Consider the following 17,978-nt stretch of genomic DNA (forward strand, 5'->3'; position numbering starts at 1 on the left):
TTAGCTAGCTTGTTATAATATACGCTCTGGTTAAAGGGGAAAGGGTCACTTCATGCTTTCCTGGACGCTCTGTGCATCTCCGGGGCTGATAGGTGCAGCTACCTCGTTAGCTATCTGGCTGAAATATAGTGTAGGGAACAATCATTCCAAATGTCTTTTTCCCCTTTACCTGATCTGTGATCTCTATGTTTTATTATTTAATCTGTTTTTTTGTCCTCAGGCCTGCCAAAAACATTTGGTACGAACTGGATAGTGTTAGCATGCTAGCTAAAACACTGATTAGGGAATAAAAAGATACAGCTCAGGCGGAGGGCTCGCATCACTCACTATCATTCAATATAACTGAGTTTGAAATGCAAAAATACTATAAAGCTTACTAACATGTCCTATTATCATAAGTAACTGGCTAAAGATACAAATTCGTCAATGGACTGAATTAATGATCATCTTTCATTCATTAACTTCCAACCAAATTAGAGAACAAATAAACAGTAGCATATAAAACAAAATATAATAACAAAAACATAAATACAATTGAATTGAATTATTATTTGTCGAGCTTTTAACAATGGACATTGTCACAAAACGGAAATATATAAATTTAGGATATAAATTTTAAATTTATGAATTTATCCCTAATGAGCGAGCCAGAGGTGACGGTGGCAAGGAAAAACTCCCTGGGACGATATGAGGAAGAAACCTTGAGAGGAACCAGACTCAGAAGGGAATCCATCCTCATCTGGGTGACACTGGATAATAATTCACTTCTAAACTATATACTTTATGGTCAATGAGTGAAACTGTGTAACCACGAAAGTTTATTATAGTTTACACATGAGGTCTATTTTGTTGACGTTATCAGCTGTTCACTGATGGAGACTTGAGTGCAAAAATGTTTCCTAAAGCTATCAAAGCAATTGTAGTCCTAAGCCATCGTGGCAAAACTGTTTGTATCAATTGAAATCCGAAGCCATTTTTATGGTTTCTAAGTGGCACCATCCACAGTAATCTCATGTAACTTCAGGCTGTCCGTGTTGGAGGCCATCCCCAGCAGCAGCGAGTGATTTCCAAGTGATGAGAAATCCAACCAGAAGTAGGACATCAGAATGGATCAGGCAGGTCCGGAGAGCAGAAGAGGTCGGATCACTGGCATTTCAGGAGTAGCATGTGTAGCTCGACAGAGAGAGAGAGAGAGAGAGGGTTAGGTATGCTAAATGTCATGTAATGGTTAAAGAATATGTACTTTGCATGCAGAGTGCAAGCAGGGACTCCGGTAAGACTAGCTGTGACAGCATAACTAAAAGGGAGAGCCACAAGGTAACACAGACATGAGGGAGCCCTGGGACATAAAGCGGCCAGCCACTCCACCGTCAACAAACCTGAGTGAATGCGTGAGAGTGTGGGGTGACAGCATCCAAATATCCCAGTGTACCACGACACTCCATGCCTGTGAACCCTCCAGACCTGCTCCTTTACCGAATAAAAAACTGTTCACAAAAGGCTTGACTAAACAAATATGTTTTCAGCCTAGACTTAAACACTGAGACTGTGTCTGAGTCCTGAACACTAATTGGAAGGCTGTTCCCTAACTGTGGGGCTTTGTAAGAGAAAGCTCTGCCCCCCAGCTGTAGCCTTCACTATTCAAGGTACCAACAAATAGCCTGCACCTTTTGAGTGAAGTAGGCATGGTGGATCATAAAAGGCCAAAAGTTCGCTCAGGTGTTGCGCGGCAAGACCATTCACTGCTGTATAGGTCAATAGTAGTATTTTATAATCATTGCGAAATTTGATTGGCAGCCAATGCAGGGTGGATAAGATAGGAGTGATGTAGTCTTATATTCTGCTTCTAGCAGGAACTCTGGCTGATTTAGTCAGGTTTTCACGTATTACATTTTACGTGATGTTTTCATGAGCGTGAAGCCCATTTTGTACCAAAAGTATCTTGGCCTGTGTGCTTCGGTGTGGGATGTGGAGCGTTTCTGTGTTTTCGTGCAGTGGTTTAATATATCTGTAAATATCTGTAAATATTATAAACATGTACTGTGTATGGCCACATAATCATTATTAAATATTTCATAAAAATCAAGTTTATATGCATATAACTACATTATAAATAACAGTTGTTAAATATCGCCAGCCCCAAGGTTGAGAAACAGTGTGTTACAGTTCAGATTCAGCGACTCAGAGCGGCTCAGGAACATCACATTATACAATAGTTTTTGCTCCCCTGACCTTATAATCTTTTTTTGTTTTTAATTATTATTATTTTTTATTTTTACTTCACTGTAGCTTTAAATATTTGTCTATGGAAAGCCTTGTTATGTTCGTGATAGTTGACTACACTGGAATAAACAATAAAGGAGCTATAGAGAATCAAAAACCAGGAGGCATAGAGAATATATTTATAATCTCTTCATGCTATCCTGAATTGAATTCGAGTTGTGAAGTGCTTAGAGATCCACCACCCTAGTGTTCATGTCTTTATTATTTATGCCTCACACGTAATTTTTTTTTTCCTACGCTCTCATGCACTTTAGCAGTTCATCGTGGGCTGTGGTCTATTTCACAAATAAGACATTTGTGCTCATTGATGTCTAATGGGGTTTGTGAGAGCACCGCTCATTTAAAGAATAACAGCACACTTGAAAGCTGAGAATAACTTCACTATCGCGAATTGACAACTAAATGCACCCTCTCGCTCTTATCTGCTCAAATGTTCTTTTTCATCACCTCTATACAGGCTTTCAGGCACGTTATTTATAAAAGAGCTTTCCACCCGCATAGGACAGTGCATTCTAAATGAGACCTTAAGTGTTATAAAGAGGGTCTAATAGTGATTAAATCCCCTGTTTGAGGGAGATATGATGTCAAATTATACACAAGCCACTGATGTATACAATGATGTCTGATTATCTATAGGTGCCATTAGACTCTCAGAGCTACTTCACCACACGATAATTGGACCTATTCATTTTTTTTTTTTTTTTTAAGACAGGGATTTCTGCTTTGATTTCTGGTTTGGCTCCCCATGAAGTCGTGCGGCTGGTGTTTTAATTATTTATAATTTATTTATTATTAAGTAGGGAATCCTTACTGAGACTAGTGTCTCATAAAAACTAAAAGTGAAAATATTTTAAAAATTTTAAAATTAAAAATATTTAAACTCATACTTGGCAGCAAAATTTAGAAGTGGAAAATAAAATTATAATAAATAACAAAATCCATTAAGATTAAACAAAGTGTAGAAGTAAATAAAAGTAAACACAACCTACAGCTGTTAGTTTAAATAAAACATATATGTGAATAAAAAATGCTCACACTGCATAAATAAATAATTACAACTGGTCAAAGTCATAAAAACAAGATTTCATCTTAAATAAACAAGTTAAAAATAATTTAACATTACTAAATGGCAACAACTGTTTTTATATCTCACATTTAAAAAAAACAGCCAGTGACAAACAAATACAACAAATGCATGGAACCATAGATGCTTCTCACATGCAGGTGTCTCAGTATACTGATGAATTAAAAACAGGGTACAATATGTTAATGACTAAAAATCTGTTTTAACTTTTAACTATGAAGTTTTAATGTATTCTGATATTTCATTCATAACAATAAATTTATCAAGTTCTACATTTTGGAACCTCGAGCACCTTGGCAACTGGGTAATGAAACAAATTCCACATTATATTATTAAACTGTATCATTCACTAGCTTTGTGTCCTGTCCTGCAAGAAAAAAACACGGAAGCTAAAACTGCTAGTATCCGACGCTATATTCTGTATTTCATTCCAAAAATAGCAATTTCTATTTTCAAGGTAAATTCTACTTCTTTCTGGAGTGTGTGTGATTATCTGAGAACTCGATCATGTGCTATATTCATTTCAGTAATTTAAAAATAGTGTAAAAACGATGGTTATTTTCCCCAGTACACACAAAAAATCTGACGTTCTTGTCTCTTGCTATGAAGAAATCCAGCACTGAAGCACAAGCCGGATGTCCGTCTTGCGAGCCGGGTGGAACAGTGCATGGGCAATTATGGGTGCGTTCCTGGTGTGACGTATTTCTGGAATGAGAGCAGTAGTTCAGTGACTAGCTATTCTTAACCAGCTAGCTAGTTTGCCATTTGTACACAATTAAGAAGATTCAAATTCAATTCAAATTTGCTATTTTTAATCTAAAATGGCTATCATCTTTACAAAAGCTCATCTTGTTTACAGTTTTGTGCTAGCCACCTGTAATGTTATGTAGATAATATACTGCTAATTCAGTAATGCCTCTCGGCTTACTCAATACATATCCATATGGCAAATTTCCAATCCTGTTGTTAATTGACTATGGGATTTTAATGGAAGTTCATAATACGTTATAGTTATCTCGCAATCCAGCTGGATTTTCTTATGGATTTATTTTTTTTTTTTGAGTTAATGTGAAATTTACATTATACATGTGCAGAACTTGCAACTCATGATATAAGTTCAGGTTTTAATTGAGAATGGGAAATGGGAATTTCTTGGAAGTTTTATGTCATCCTGTGGATTTTAGGAGGATATTATTGTAGTGCCATGTGTTTCAAAGACAATCTGGGCTTTAGATGTCTTCCATGGCAAGCTAAGATGAATTACCAGGAATTTTCATGCAGTCCCATATAATGGCATCTAATAGGAAAGCCCCATGGATTGGCATGAACCTACAGATTCTAATCAGATTCTATTTAATATTTAACATTATTACATATATACACACAGGGTTATATTAGCACTACCAAGCTAGCTATTTATGTTTAGCTACTCCAGTGACAGCCCCTTGGTTTTACTTTAACCTGCTAGCCATACTTAATTCCTTATTTTATGGCTGTCAGGCTAGCAGGGGGTCTTATCGAAACTCTCTGTTCACAGTACGGTTCATATCACCAGAGCGGTGGATTCAGGAGTAGCATAGTGAAAAAAATATGCAAACATATTATGAAGTTACAGAGTAACAACCTGGGCCTAGCATTTATAACACACGCAAACCCGCAAATGGCATGTGCAGGTTCACACAGTTAGGTCAGCGTTTTCAAAAACAATTTTTGTGCACAAGAGGACAAAAAATACTGAAACGATTATGTATACCAGTCTGGATAAGACTTTAAATTGAAACTAAATAGTCTCTTGATTGAGATTGTGAACACAAGATAAAGCTCGGCAGTGGAAGTTCTTTAAATGTTCCAAATGCTGGGGAAAATGTTGTGTATCATGAACGCCAAGTGAATTTTAACCTTGTTTCTTTGTCTTCCTGTGTGTCTCTGACACCTCCTACTTGACCAATTTGTCCTGATCATTTTTATAATCCAGAAACATTTTTTATTATCATTATTTATTTTATAAGTAAATGTCACCCTGAGCATTAAATGGCTGCAGTGTATTTACAAATTGAATCTATAAAACTAATTTTACCCATGACCGTCACCTCAGAGTGGGCGGACAGACATTACCGTCAGGAGGTTTGTGTTCTGCTGTGCATTTGTGCCCATTTCCTTTTTGAATTAATGATCTTAATGTGTTTCTAATGTGCTGTTCCGCTAGCCTCTACCCAGACCTAACACGTCAGCTGTAAGGTTGTTCCACAGCTCGGCTTTTTATTGGCCGACGATTCCACGCTGGTTCTCCATGCTCGCTGCACCTTCAAGTGGAAAAGCTTCCTCTGGAGAGGCAAAATGGCACTCGAAAGGGCTTTCCCTCAGCTGAGCGGAGAGGGTGGAAGGGCTCTCAACAGGGACTTTGGTATAACAGAAGGAGGTGGGAGTGTAAGTCAGCAGTGAAAAGAGGCAGAGAAGAAGAGAGATAGTGGTGGAACGATTGGACCAGTGGCTGCAGTGTGTATATTTCATGTGGCGCTTCGACAATATGCACCAAAAGGAGACAGAAAGTTTTCAGACTTCCTCCTTCTCACGTATTAATCAGCAGTGAGATATTGATATTCAGCACAGACGCATCTTCTCCACAGTGTCTGAAGCTTTGGCAGACTATGTTGGAGAAACACAGACTTCAGTCAGTAGGACATTGTAATCAATACACAAATGCAGGCCAGTGATCACAAAATCAATAAACTGTAGCGAATAATCATTTTATTTCATCAGCTGAATTGGCTTAATGAGGTCTATTACATCAGCCGTTCTGCAGAAGCCTCAGCCTTCTTAGGGCTTTGATATTTTTGCAGTTGGCAATGGGCCAGTGTCAGCGCTTGACCAATGGCGTAGCTAGGAATTCATTTCATTTCATGAGAAGCATCTTCAGAAAAGCTTCCTTCTTTATGTAATACGTTTTGATATGCAAATGATAATGATGATTCAGTGAATATAAAAATTAGTCCATGACTTCATCTAGAGACTTCCAGGGACTTTCTGAGAATACATTAGTTACTTTCCCCTGAAAAGAGTTGGCAATGCTGGTTGTCAGTCCGCATTCAAAGCCATACGATCCAGAACTAAAAATATTTAAATGCAGCTCACGGTGAGCCTCGGCGCTGCACACTGTCAATGTGTGTGCACAAAATACATAAATTTCACCTGATATCCATCTCCAAATGCAAACAGACCCACTATATACCAGCAATGCATGGATGTGATTTTGACGGATTTTAAAAAAGTCCTTGAAAAAGCGGCCATAGTCAGTCGCCTACAAAGTAGTCAGTCATGAGGTGATGATTAGTAATGTTGCTTGAATCTGCTTAACACATGACTGACTACAATGAGCAACTGACTAAATATTCCAACTTGTCTAAGAACATGTGTTAACAAGGATCCAAATTGATATTGTGTTAAATTCCTTTTAGTCCACTTGGCGACCATCTTGGCTACACTCCTGGGCAGTTATTGCCAATCTTGCAAGACCAGAGGGTAGAAATTGCTGTTAAAATTGGACATAAGTTGCGTAAACAATATACAACCTTTGGCTCACATAACATAAAAAATTCCAGCTACTGCATATGCACATTTCTTCATAACTAACAGAGCATAGTGCCCCAAGTCTGTCAGTTTCTCATTGTGTCTTAACCAGCAAGGTGAAACGCTTTGTACTGAGAGATGGGACTTACTTATGACTTAGTAATACAGCCACTAAGTTGAGTGTTACATGCTGCTCCAATCGTATTTAAAGCTTTGCTCTGTCTCTACTCGTACCTTCTTTGGTTGTATCTGCGTCTTTCCAATTAGCAGTCAAATGTTGTTGAGATCATTTGAGCACAGATGTTGAGTAGATCTGGGTAGGTGAATTATACTTCAGAGTGACAAGGGGATGTCAACAGTGTACTAATATAGGCACTTTTGGAGCTCAGAGTTCATTTCAAACCCAATCATAGGTATTGATTTAGACTGAGATGTTTAAACATGGTACCTCATTTTTCTCCTAATTTGATCATTTGCCAGTTCCAGTTTTTATACTGCTTTTCAATGCTGGGCTATCTGCCCTCTTCTGCATACATAAGCTCACAGATGCCCATGATTGGCTAGTGTCACTGTGATTGACAGAGGAGAGAGAAACTATGCCCCTCCATTTTGCTCTCTTGGCTCCCGAACACAGATGGCTTTGTATCATCCCGAGTCGAACTCGCGATCTCAGGAGGATAAGACGAGCTCTTTTCTGTTGCATCTGGTACACTTCTAATTAGAACTGAGAAAAAAATGACCGAACACACTTTCCCTGACTAAATAGATTACCTTCGCTCAGCTCTACCGATTCCAGGTGGCACAGAGCCAAAGATGCTCTGTAATCCACCACGTGACGCACAGGTCCACTTGTTGCCCTGATCCCAGATTTGATTACCATAATTATTCGTAATTAGCAAGCCAGTTCCATCAGGGAGCTTCAGACAGGGATCCCTGCGCTTAATTAAAAGGTTTATTCAGCGGCTTTAGCACTGCCTGTGCTGTCTGACCAAGAACAATTACGCTCACAGCTAATTAGCTACAAATGATTTAGCGTTGTAATGATGAGGCTACAGATTGAGGTTAATGACTGTAATGCCAGCGTTCGGCAGAAGGGATTCTGCAAAACACAGCCGCATCACAGCTAGCATACCAATCAGATTTTTACTTTGATGCATGTCAAGAATGCTTTTTTTGGCATTCTTTTTTTTGTTTCCCATCTTACACACACACATTGTACTGTTATGAAGCTCCTATCCCTGCCTGAGTCATTGTTCTCAGTCGACTGAATCATTTTCAAATGATTCCCCATAAAAAGATGACCAAAACTCTCATTGTGTAAAAACTGCACGCATGTATGAGTGTCTCACTAACACAATAACCTTTATTGTGTATGTCTGTGTGTGTGTTTCCATGAGTGAGTGAGGGATGCTCTCTGTCACCATAGCAACATGTTTCCACATGTTTGTGTAGGGGATCTTAAAGGGAGTAGGGATTAGGGAGCATGTGTCCATGCTGATCATCATGTGCGGGTCACAGGCTCCTGCAAAATTAATACGGCTTTTCTCTTTCATCTGCTATCGTGTGATGGGAAAGATGATTTTTTTTGTCCTTTAAAAGGAATACTCCACCATTGTTCATCCTAATCTCTATCCAGTGTGTTTTCCTCCAATTCCCTCCCATCTCACAAAACATGCAGGTAGGTGGATTGATAACTCTAAATTGCTCCTAAGTGTGAGTGTGTTTGTGAATGGTGACCTACGATGGACTGGCGTCCCATTCAGGCTATATTCCCACCTTGTGCCCAGTGTTCCCGGGATAGGCTCCGGATCCACGCCACTCTGACCAGGATAAAATGCTTACTGAAGATGAATGAATGATGAATTCGATATTTAGAAAATAAGAATGAGCTAACACAGCTAAAGTCAGACCTTTTCTGTCTGATCCATACAATAATGATCACAAACTGGATTAATGAAATGTTTATTACAGCTGTTAATTCACACAAAAGCACAGTTTTAAAAGAAATGCTTTAAAAGAAAAGAAACACTTGTTTCCTGTAGGTGCCTTTGCCATCCAGGATTAATGTTAAAGTCCTGTAATATATCAGACTCGAGCAGGATCCATTTGAAGAGGCTCTTTAATACAAAAATTCATACATACAAACAAAAATCTCAGTCCGGATGAAAGTCGGTAACAAGGCAGAAGATTGAACATGGGAAATCACGGTGCAAACAGGCCTGAGGATAATCCAGAAAACAAGCCAAGGAAGCAGGCTCAAACAGAGTAAATGATCAGGAGAATAACAAGCCTGTAACAGTTGGCAAGACTTCGCAATGAATGAATGTTCTTTGAGTGTTTATACAGAAGAGAGTCAGGAAGTGAATCAGAAGTGAATGGCAGAAGTTAGAGGTTAGAGATTAGAGATCGCTTGTCATTTTTTTTTTTGGAACTGAATAGATTAGCATGTGCATACATATTATAGTACATATTTTTACATTACTTAAAAAATGAGATGGAAAAATTGCAAAGATTGTACTTTTTAAAATCATGTGTCTTTTATTTAGCTTTGTGTATGATCTTTTTTTTTTCGAGTTGTCTTGACGAGATCACGTTTATAGCTGGGCCATTTTTGGCTTAAAATGTAAATGCTGCACAAGTATTAATTGTATTTGGGCCATTTTTGACCCACATTACAAATATTATTTGTATCATATGTGGCCTAGACTCAATCATATTTAATCTAGGTTTCAGGTATTAATTTTTTCCCCGTTATTTATTTACTTACTTATTGCTTCCTTATGTACTTCCTTATGTACGCTCTTTGTTTAATTGTTCTATATATATTTCTGTTTTTATTTTTCACATTTTTAAAATAGTTGATTTTTAGCTGCATTTGTTTTCTTTTCTTCCTGTAAAGCACTTGGAGCTGCTCCACTGTACAAAATGTGCTGTATAGACAGAGATTATTGTTGCTGTTGTTGTTATTGTTGTTGCTGCTGCTGCAGTTCCTTTTGGTCCTCTAGCTGTCTATAGAATTAAAAAGCAGAGATGCTGGGTCAGCGGGCAGACAGGAGCAAGAGGATGTTGGGAATAAACCGCTCAAAAACAAGCTCTAAATATGTCCTCGCACTTGCTGTGTCGGTGTGCGCTGTGTGTTGCTGTGTGCATGCACACATCACCCTGCACCACACTATTATCTCCGGTGGAGGTGTGCTAATCCAGGTCCCAGAGCAGTGAAGGATCATGGGGAACAGAGCGAAGGCAGCAATCACCGGCTCTGCTGGAGGTCGGAGAATCGGAAGGATTGTTATTCCTCCGTGTTTAACTGGCAGAAAACAACGAGGCCTGTATGTGCCAAAAGCAAAGAGGACATCATTTCCTCTCAGAGTCATTAGCCTTTACCCCGTACACCTACGCGCACACACACACACACACACACACACACACACACACACACACACAGACACACACACAGAGGTCTGCATTTTGCTCTAATTTATGCCTTGTCATATTATCGTAATAGCCGTTTCACCCAGACACATGCAAGTTATTTTTTATTCATGTTCATATACCTCATTATTCTCTTCCTTTCTTTCTGTCTTCTGTTTTTCCCAGAGTTCAGGTCGAGTTTTATGTGAATGAGAACACATTTAAGGAACGCCTGAAGCTCTTCTTCATCAAAAACCAGAGATCCAGTGAGTTCTCCATGCTGTCAGACAATCTGCTCATCGTCGCCCGTTGCTCATGCCGTAATCTGAGCTGCTGCTGCTTCTGGTGTTTTTCGTTTCTGCCTTTGTCATTTTTTTTCCTGTGCTCTGAGTCTGGTGTTCTGTTTTGGTCCTTTGTTTTGTGGAGTGCAGTGAGCTGTATCAGTGGCTAACCTCTTGGCTGTGTCAGTCGCTCTTGTGGCTGTTTGATGTGCTGCACTCGGTTGTAAGTACACGTCTGGAACTCTGTTGTTGTTAGTCTGGGTTTTTTTGTTTTTTTGTTTTTTTTTAAATCAAGTTGCACCGATCTGAAGAGCATCTCTATCTGTCGCCGCAGGTCTGAGAGTGCGCCTCTTCAACTTCTTCCTAAAGGTGGTGAGCTGCCTGCTTTACATTGTCCGAGTGCTACTGGATGACCCACGTGAGCAGAGGGACTGGTGAGAGAGACTCGCAAATGATTGAGATTGTGTGTGTTAAATCAGCATAGATAAGGAATAATAAATAAGGAATATAACGTGATGACACATGCTAGGTACAGTTACCTCAAAGTTGATTTTATTCCTATAAAAGCCTGTCCCAATGTCTTGTATTCCTCTTAAACCACAGTAATTGCCAAACACGTCATACTTCTTATCCATTTATAGTTACATTTAATGTAAGCAGTCGGTCCCACACCAGCCTCTCTTTTTGCTCACTTTTTACATTAAAAAGACAAAAGAAAATAAAACGCAGCTTGTCATGTTACAGATAAACCACAAAGCGTAAACTCCTCTGTCTTGAAGGTGTCTGAAAACTTAAAGTTCCATCTTTACCTCCGACTGTTACAAAGTGCTGACACTGGAGACTCCTTCCATAAACGTTAAATAAACATCTCCTTACAGAAATCTTCACCATATCAACAATTATATGTTTTTCTTTGTTAAATAACAACACATTTTTGATGTTTTAGCCTTAGATTATGTGGAACATTAATATATACCTGTGGTTTGCAGCTGCACTACTGTCAGAGTTGCTGTTATAGAAAATTAATCAACAACTTCTAACCAAATCACAATTCAGAATTGAACAGTGCCATGGTTTAAGTTAAAGTAGCATAAGTACTGACACCAGCATGATATTTTGCCACACTATTGTTGTAGGTTGACTGTTTGAGACTGTAATAATGTGTAATTTTTTTTGTTTTTACTAAGTTTTACCTTTTGTGCATTAGCTTTGTAACTATTATGAAGCACTATTTCAGTAGGAGTTCACAAAGCCCATACTGTAGGTCAGCATAATGAATGCTTTTCATTCTGTCGGTTTCCGCAAGTCAGGGTAATTGGAAAAGTTCTGACAAACTTGTGACAAAGTGAGAATGAAGCCGGGTGCAGGTGACGAGAGGTCCGAGTGAAAATGGGAAGTCAGGTAGCTGGTGGGAGTGAGAAGAAAGGAGAGAGAGAGAGAGAGAGAGAGAGAGAGAGAGCGTACAGGCAGCAGTGGCGGTGTGTGAGCATGGCAACATGAGGGCAGATCAGCACGAGATCAAAAGATCCCAAGGGATCAGCAGCACAGAAGAGTACAAGCAAACAGAGAAAGAGAGGAAAAATGGTTGGACCAAGGATGCAGCCATGGAGGGATCAGAGAATGATTTATAGGAGCTTAAATATCAGTATCGAGCCCAAGCTGCTGGGCCTTTCTTCATTTATCTGTGTTTGTGTGTGTGTGTGTGTGTGTCTGTACCTGTGTGTCTGTGTGTGTATGTGTGTTTCCCAACAGCCCTGGCTGTCTCAGACAGAATGCCTCTGCACAGAACAAAAGCCACTTTGACTGGTAAGTGTGTTACCTGAAATTAAAAAAAAAACAAAAAAAAAACGGTCGAACACATCAGCAATCTTCATTTAATGATGGGAAAAAAATCACTATCGACCCATTCTTCGTCTCCTGAAAGGACCGGCAGACTGTGTGCCGCTGAGCAGCAATAATAATACGTTCTCATTACATCAGTATGAGGCCGATGTCATGCTCCCCAACCCCTGAGCAGTGTGTATGATCTGAACCGAACAGCGGGAAAGCTCGGTTTCCTCTCAGCGCTACTGTATTGATTTTATTGACGTCAGGAAACAGTGACGGGGGAAAGGAGCAGAGCAGGGACTCCGAATACGATAATGAAAGGTTATATTTAGACAAGATGTTGTCCCTGGTGCTCTGCGTTTTAATAAGAGGAAGCAGCCGGGTGAGTATGTGTGCTCGCATGGTCGCAACCCTTCAAGCTGTCTCTCACGCTGTGCTTTCGTGTGTTGTGCTGTTACAGCACCATTTATTTGCCGAAATTAACGCCGAGCTGATTTACGCCTGCTCCAAATGAGACAGCTGTTCATTTTGAATAATGAGTGCGTTCATCGTTTACGGCTGGCGCAGTGTGTTTGGGAAATCATTTTCTGTTCACATTTATAGTATATTTCCCCCCGATACTAAAGGCTTATACTGTAAGTGATAATTCTCAAATATGGCTTTTTGACTTCACACTGATTTGGATACATATGAGCACAAGTTTTTTCTGTTTTGCATTTCCGTCTGGACTGAATGGTAGCAGAAATGAGTCTTTCATAAACTTTCCAGTGACTGATGCATTTTTACATTGTAGTGTCAACTGAAGAAACTGGAAATAATTTGAAATCATTGACGTCTGACGTCCCATGATTGGTGCCTGTTTGCCACATGATCCCGACTTAAAGACATCCAAAATGGAGAATTAGTTAATTACACTAAATTCACTGGGTCTCATTTATCCATCATTTCATAACATTGTCTGTAAATATGACAACTTAAATTGCTGCCAGATTTATACATTTTGGTAGCACTGATTTTCTTCATACTCATGTAAACATATTGATAAACTCCAATCAGCTATAAATTACCAAGCGTGTTCATGGCACAGCTGAATTACATTTAGCCACGCCCACAAAATCAATCAAGGTTCACGTTAGTGCGTCTGCATATACAAATGTTTTTCCTAAGTGAATTTTCATGAATACCACATTTCTTGTGTAAAAGTTCCTGCGAACGATTTATGAATAAATTTGTTCAAATCCAGTTTGATAAATGAGGCCCAGTGTTGGTGGTATCTGTTTTAGTCTAGGGTGCTGGTTCTTTAAAAAAATTATACCTGCTCAACAAATTTAAGTAGTATAGTAAACACAAAAATATATTTGCCCATCCAAGTCAGAAAGACGTACACAAATTAAACCTTCTAACCCCACTTCAACGGACTGTACCATTTCCCAATTTAAAGATCTTCACATTTTTATTACCTCGATAAATTAGTTTTGTAATCTTATTCATTCGTTAACACCACGGTCATATCTTAATTGAGATTGTGGTTTAGCTTGAATATATGATGATTGAAATATGTGATTAAATTTGCTAAAAAAATCTAAAATCTAGCCACAAGGTTTTTAGCTAGCTAGCTCTAGCATCTCTGTTGTAGATAAGCTAATTTCTATGTTTGTTATTGCCACACTCAGATAGCTTTTTCTTTCATATTTTCTGCATAATAGCTATTTTCCATGCTGGAGTATTTCTTTAGCAAAAAAATCAGCACTCAGGCAATTTTGCTGTTTCTGAAACTTCTGTGGTGTTAAATCTGTCTGGAAACAGTGAACTGTGTGATGAGGTTCATGTCCTTGTCTTTACTTTTTTCTTTATGTGTCTTGCTCGGTTTCCTCCAATAATGGCCTCTTTCGGCACCAGGTCCCTCATTATCTGGGTGAACAGACCTCTTCCGCTTTGGGCTCTCCAGGTCAGATCAATTAACCTTTTTCTTACACTCAAACATACACACGCACACGGAGCAGATTGTGTAGATATCACACCAGCTCAGGCACAAAAAGAGGCAAATACAGATGTATGTGGACAAATAAATGCACACAGCTTTCACAACATAGAAACAGACACAAGACCTGTGTGTCACTGTCGTTTTGTACTGATCCTGCTTTTGGCCACTTGGTCCAGACATTTCACAGTAAGCACTCTTATTCCTGCCCACTGCTTCCTCCCACACTGTGTGTCTTTCCTAATCTCTCTCTCTCTTTCTCTTTCTCTCTGCCTTGGTTTCTCTCTCACCAGGTCCTTGTGGCTTTCATCAGCTTTTCAGAAACCATGTTGCTTGTGTATCTGAGCTACAAGGTAAGAGACACACAAGTGCAACACCATGAAAGCTTGCTTTACTACACTATCACATACTATATCACAAGCTTACTATAGAGCTGAATTTCCCTGGGTAGGGGCAGAATTTGTCATTTCTGAACGCTTAAATTGGGTTCATGGAGGTATTTCAGGTATTATAATATCTGGAGAGAGTGGTTAGCATTAACCACTGTTCATTCTGAGGTATTGTCCATGAGTAAGTAAGCATCCTTGGCGGTGTCACTTTCAGGGAACATAATTAGATCCATTAACCAATTGTCACAGATTGCATGTGACTCAAAATTCTAGAAATGCTGAAATAAGACTTTCTAACGATGCTGATTGGCTGATGGCACCATCTTCAAAACTTCATCTACACCTGTCTAAAGATGCCCTAACACTATCAGAAACTGCAGCTGGTAGAGGAAGAAACCATAAGAAGATGCCAAGCATGGATCAACCACACACTCTTGAAGCCTGGCTCACATGGAGTCCCCAAGACAAGTGGAAAAGATGACAACAAAACAAAACCTGGTGCCAAGACCCAGAGGCATACATCAGGAGACTGAGCTGCTCTTGGAGTCAGCCGGAAAGAAGAGTCACTGACCACAGTTTCACCAGTGATTGAGCCCAAGAATAGACTTCATTGTATCACTGTGAAGTGGTGGTGCTTGGGATCGTATCTTGCATAGGTACCAACGGTCACCTGAAGGGTCACTTTAAGAAAGGTCAAACAAGAATGTATGTTTAAAACATGACCAGGGAAGCCTAGGTTAGCCGGATCTCTCTTGGAGGTTGTTCACATCATATTGTATAGACAGGGTTTGTCTTCCTTTTGTTGCTAGAACAGCCTCCACTGTTCTGGGAAGGCTTTCCACTATATTTTGGAATATGGCTATGGGAATTTGTGCCCATTCAGCCACAAGTCAAAGACCTGGCATGGAGTCTGCCTTCCAATTCATTTCAAAGATGTTCTGTAGGTTTGAGATCAGAGCTCTGTGCAGGCCACTCAAGTTCTTGAGTTCACCATTGTCATGCTGGAAGAAGATTGGGCCCCTTAGTTCCAGTGAAGGGAAATCTTAATGCTACATCACACAAAGACATTCTAGACAATTATGTGCTTCCAAATTTGTGGGAAAATTTTGGAGGCAGCCCACATAAGAGTGTGTTGGTCAGGTGTCCATGTACATTTGGCAATATAGTGTGTCCATCTCCACTTTCCAAGATATGGCTTCTCAGTTGGAACTATTAATTTATATGATCATACTGCAGGAGGTGGGGATAATTGTAGGATTTCTTGGAATCTGATGGGGAGAAAAAAGTATCCAGACTCTTTTCAGCTCTTCATTTTTAGGTTTATTGATGGGCTGATGGTGCACATTTTCAATGTACAACATAATCTTCTAAGTGCAAAGAGATTCCAGCCCAATACCTTGTTGCCTCTGCCAGGAGGTTATGACATGGCCTAGATTATAACCGCAAACATTCATCTAAATCATGACAGAAGTGGAAAATTCAGCCTACATGTTTGATGTGCAATGGATATAAAAAGTCTACACATACCTGTTAAAATAAAAGAATGACACTAAGATAAATCATGTCAGATCTTTTCTCACCTTTAATGTGCAATTGCAATGTATACAAATAAAGTGGAAAAACAATCAGAAACCTTTATAGGGAAAAAAAAAGAAAAAGAAAAAACTTACACTAACCTAGTTGTATAAGTGTGCACACCCTAAACTAATACTTTGTTGAAACATCTTTTCATTTTATTACACCACTCAGTCTTTTTGTCTAAGAGTCTATCAGCATGGCACGTCTTGACTCTGCAATATTTTCCCACTCTTTCTTGCAAAAACATTCTAGATCTGTCAAATTGTGAGAGCATCTCCTGTGCACAGCCTACAGATTTTTGGAATTGGTCTCATCAGACCGTAACACATTTTGTCACATGGTTTGGGGTGATTTGTTGGACTTGGATGTTTTTTGTGAGAAAGCGCTTCAGTCTAGCCGCCCTACCCCATAGCCCAGTTGTCACATGCAGAGTGCAATCAGTACTTGCCAGAAATTCCTGCAGCTCCTTTAATATTGCCGTTGGTCTCCTGGCAGCCTCCTTGTTAAGTTTTTGTCTGGTCCTTTTGGAAATTTCGAGGGACGTCCTGTTCTTGGTAATGTGGTGCCCCATTTTCTTCACTAGTTGATGATGGCCTTCATGGTGTTCCATGGTGCATATAATGTTTGGGAAAAAGTTTTTGTACCCCTCTTGACAGTGAGACCCAGTACAGGCTTTGTAAGCTCTTTATGGACCACGGCTTCAGCATTCAGATGAAACCAAGTCGATGTGAAGAAAATCCTACAGAAACAGCTGATCTTCATTTGGGGTTAACCAGAATAACTTTATTGATGACAGCAGTTTGATTATGAGATTGAATGTTTTTGGTTCATTCTGAACTTCAGCAAGATCATTGTAACTTTCTTTATTTTTTGTATTTTTCCCTAAAATGCTTCTGATTGTTTTTCACTTCATTTTTATACGTTGTAATTTCACACTGAGGGAGGAAAAAGTTCTGACATGATTTATCTTAGTTTCATTTTTTTTTTCATCATAAAAACCTGCCATTTTGACAGGGTAGACTTTTTATATCCACTGTAAACCACCACTTCTGTCTCATGAAAAAGACAAGCATTGTGCACAACCGCTGCTAGAAATCGGTTTCCAGCATTATTTTCTCAGATAAAAAAGGAGTCTCAGTCTGACCCAGGCCATTTCTGATGATTGGCAGCTCCATCTAACAAAACCCAATGTGTTGGTGTGTACATTCTCAGGTCAGGTTTAATTTTTTTTCTGCACCTCAAGGCGTGCATGAAAACTCTTCAGTCTTCAGTAGGGGATCAAAGGAGTGGATGGGAAGAGAAGAGCTAGAGAACGAGAGAGTGAGAGACAGCTGTACCAATCAGCTCTTTGTTTTCTGAGAGCTCTTGTGCTGGATGCGTTAGTGGAGGGGATGGAGCAGCAGGCATGCCTGTCCTCTTCAGAACCCCTCGGCAATGCCATCCCTTTGATTTCTTATTTCTTCTTTGAAGTCCTTGCAGATTCTCTCCATCCCTCCCTTTCTCTTTCTCTCTCCACCCTCTATTGATTTCTGCTGTAATGAACAAATCCTTTCTGCCCACGCTGAACTTGTGAGGGT

At 39.5% G+C, this 17,978-nt stretch overlaps 1 protein-coding gene across 2 annotated transcripts in view; it reads left to right on the plus strand.

Annotated features, from left to right (window-relative positions):
- Positions 1 to 17,978, plus strand: part of LOC113546282 (potassium channel subfamily T member 2) — a 104,819-nt gene that overhangs the window by 19,124 nt on the left and 67,717 nt on the right. Inside the window, exons 1-6 of one of the 2 annotated variants that reach the window (XM_053228660.1) lie at positions 10,532 to 10,611; positions 10,777 to 10,849; positions 10,961 to 11,060; positions 12,379 to 12,432; positions 14,353 to 14,401; positions 14,728 to 14,787. In XM_053228660.1, coding sequence (XP_053084635.1) covers positions 14,761 to 14,787 — 27 coding nt within the window. In that variant the 5' untranslated portion in view covers positions 10,532 to 10,611; positions 10,777 to 10,849; positions 10,961 to 11,060; ... (1 more) ...; positions 14,353 to 14,401; positions 14,728 to 14,760. Of the gene's footprint in view, positions 1 to 10,531; positions 10,612 to 10,776; positions 10,850 to 10,960; positions 11,061 to 12,378; positions 12,433 to 14,352; positions 14,402 to 14,727; positions 14,788 to 17,978 lie in introns of those variants that run through there. The other variant, XM_026946051.3, reaches the window with a different exon arrangement.

Source organism: Pangasianodon hypophthalmus, chromosome 23 (genome assembly GCF_027358585.1).
Source record: "Pangasianodon hypophthalmus isolate fPanHyp1 chromosome 23, fPanHyp1.pri, whole genome shotgun sequence".
Classification (NCBI taxonomy): Eukaryota; Metazoa; Chordata; class Actinopteri; order Siluriformes; family Pangasiidae; genus Pangasianodon; species Pangasianodon hypophthalmus.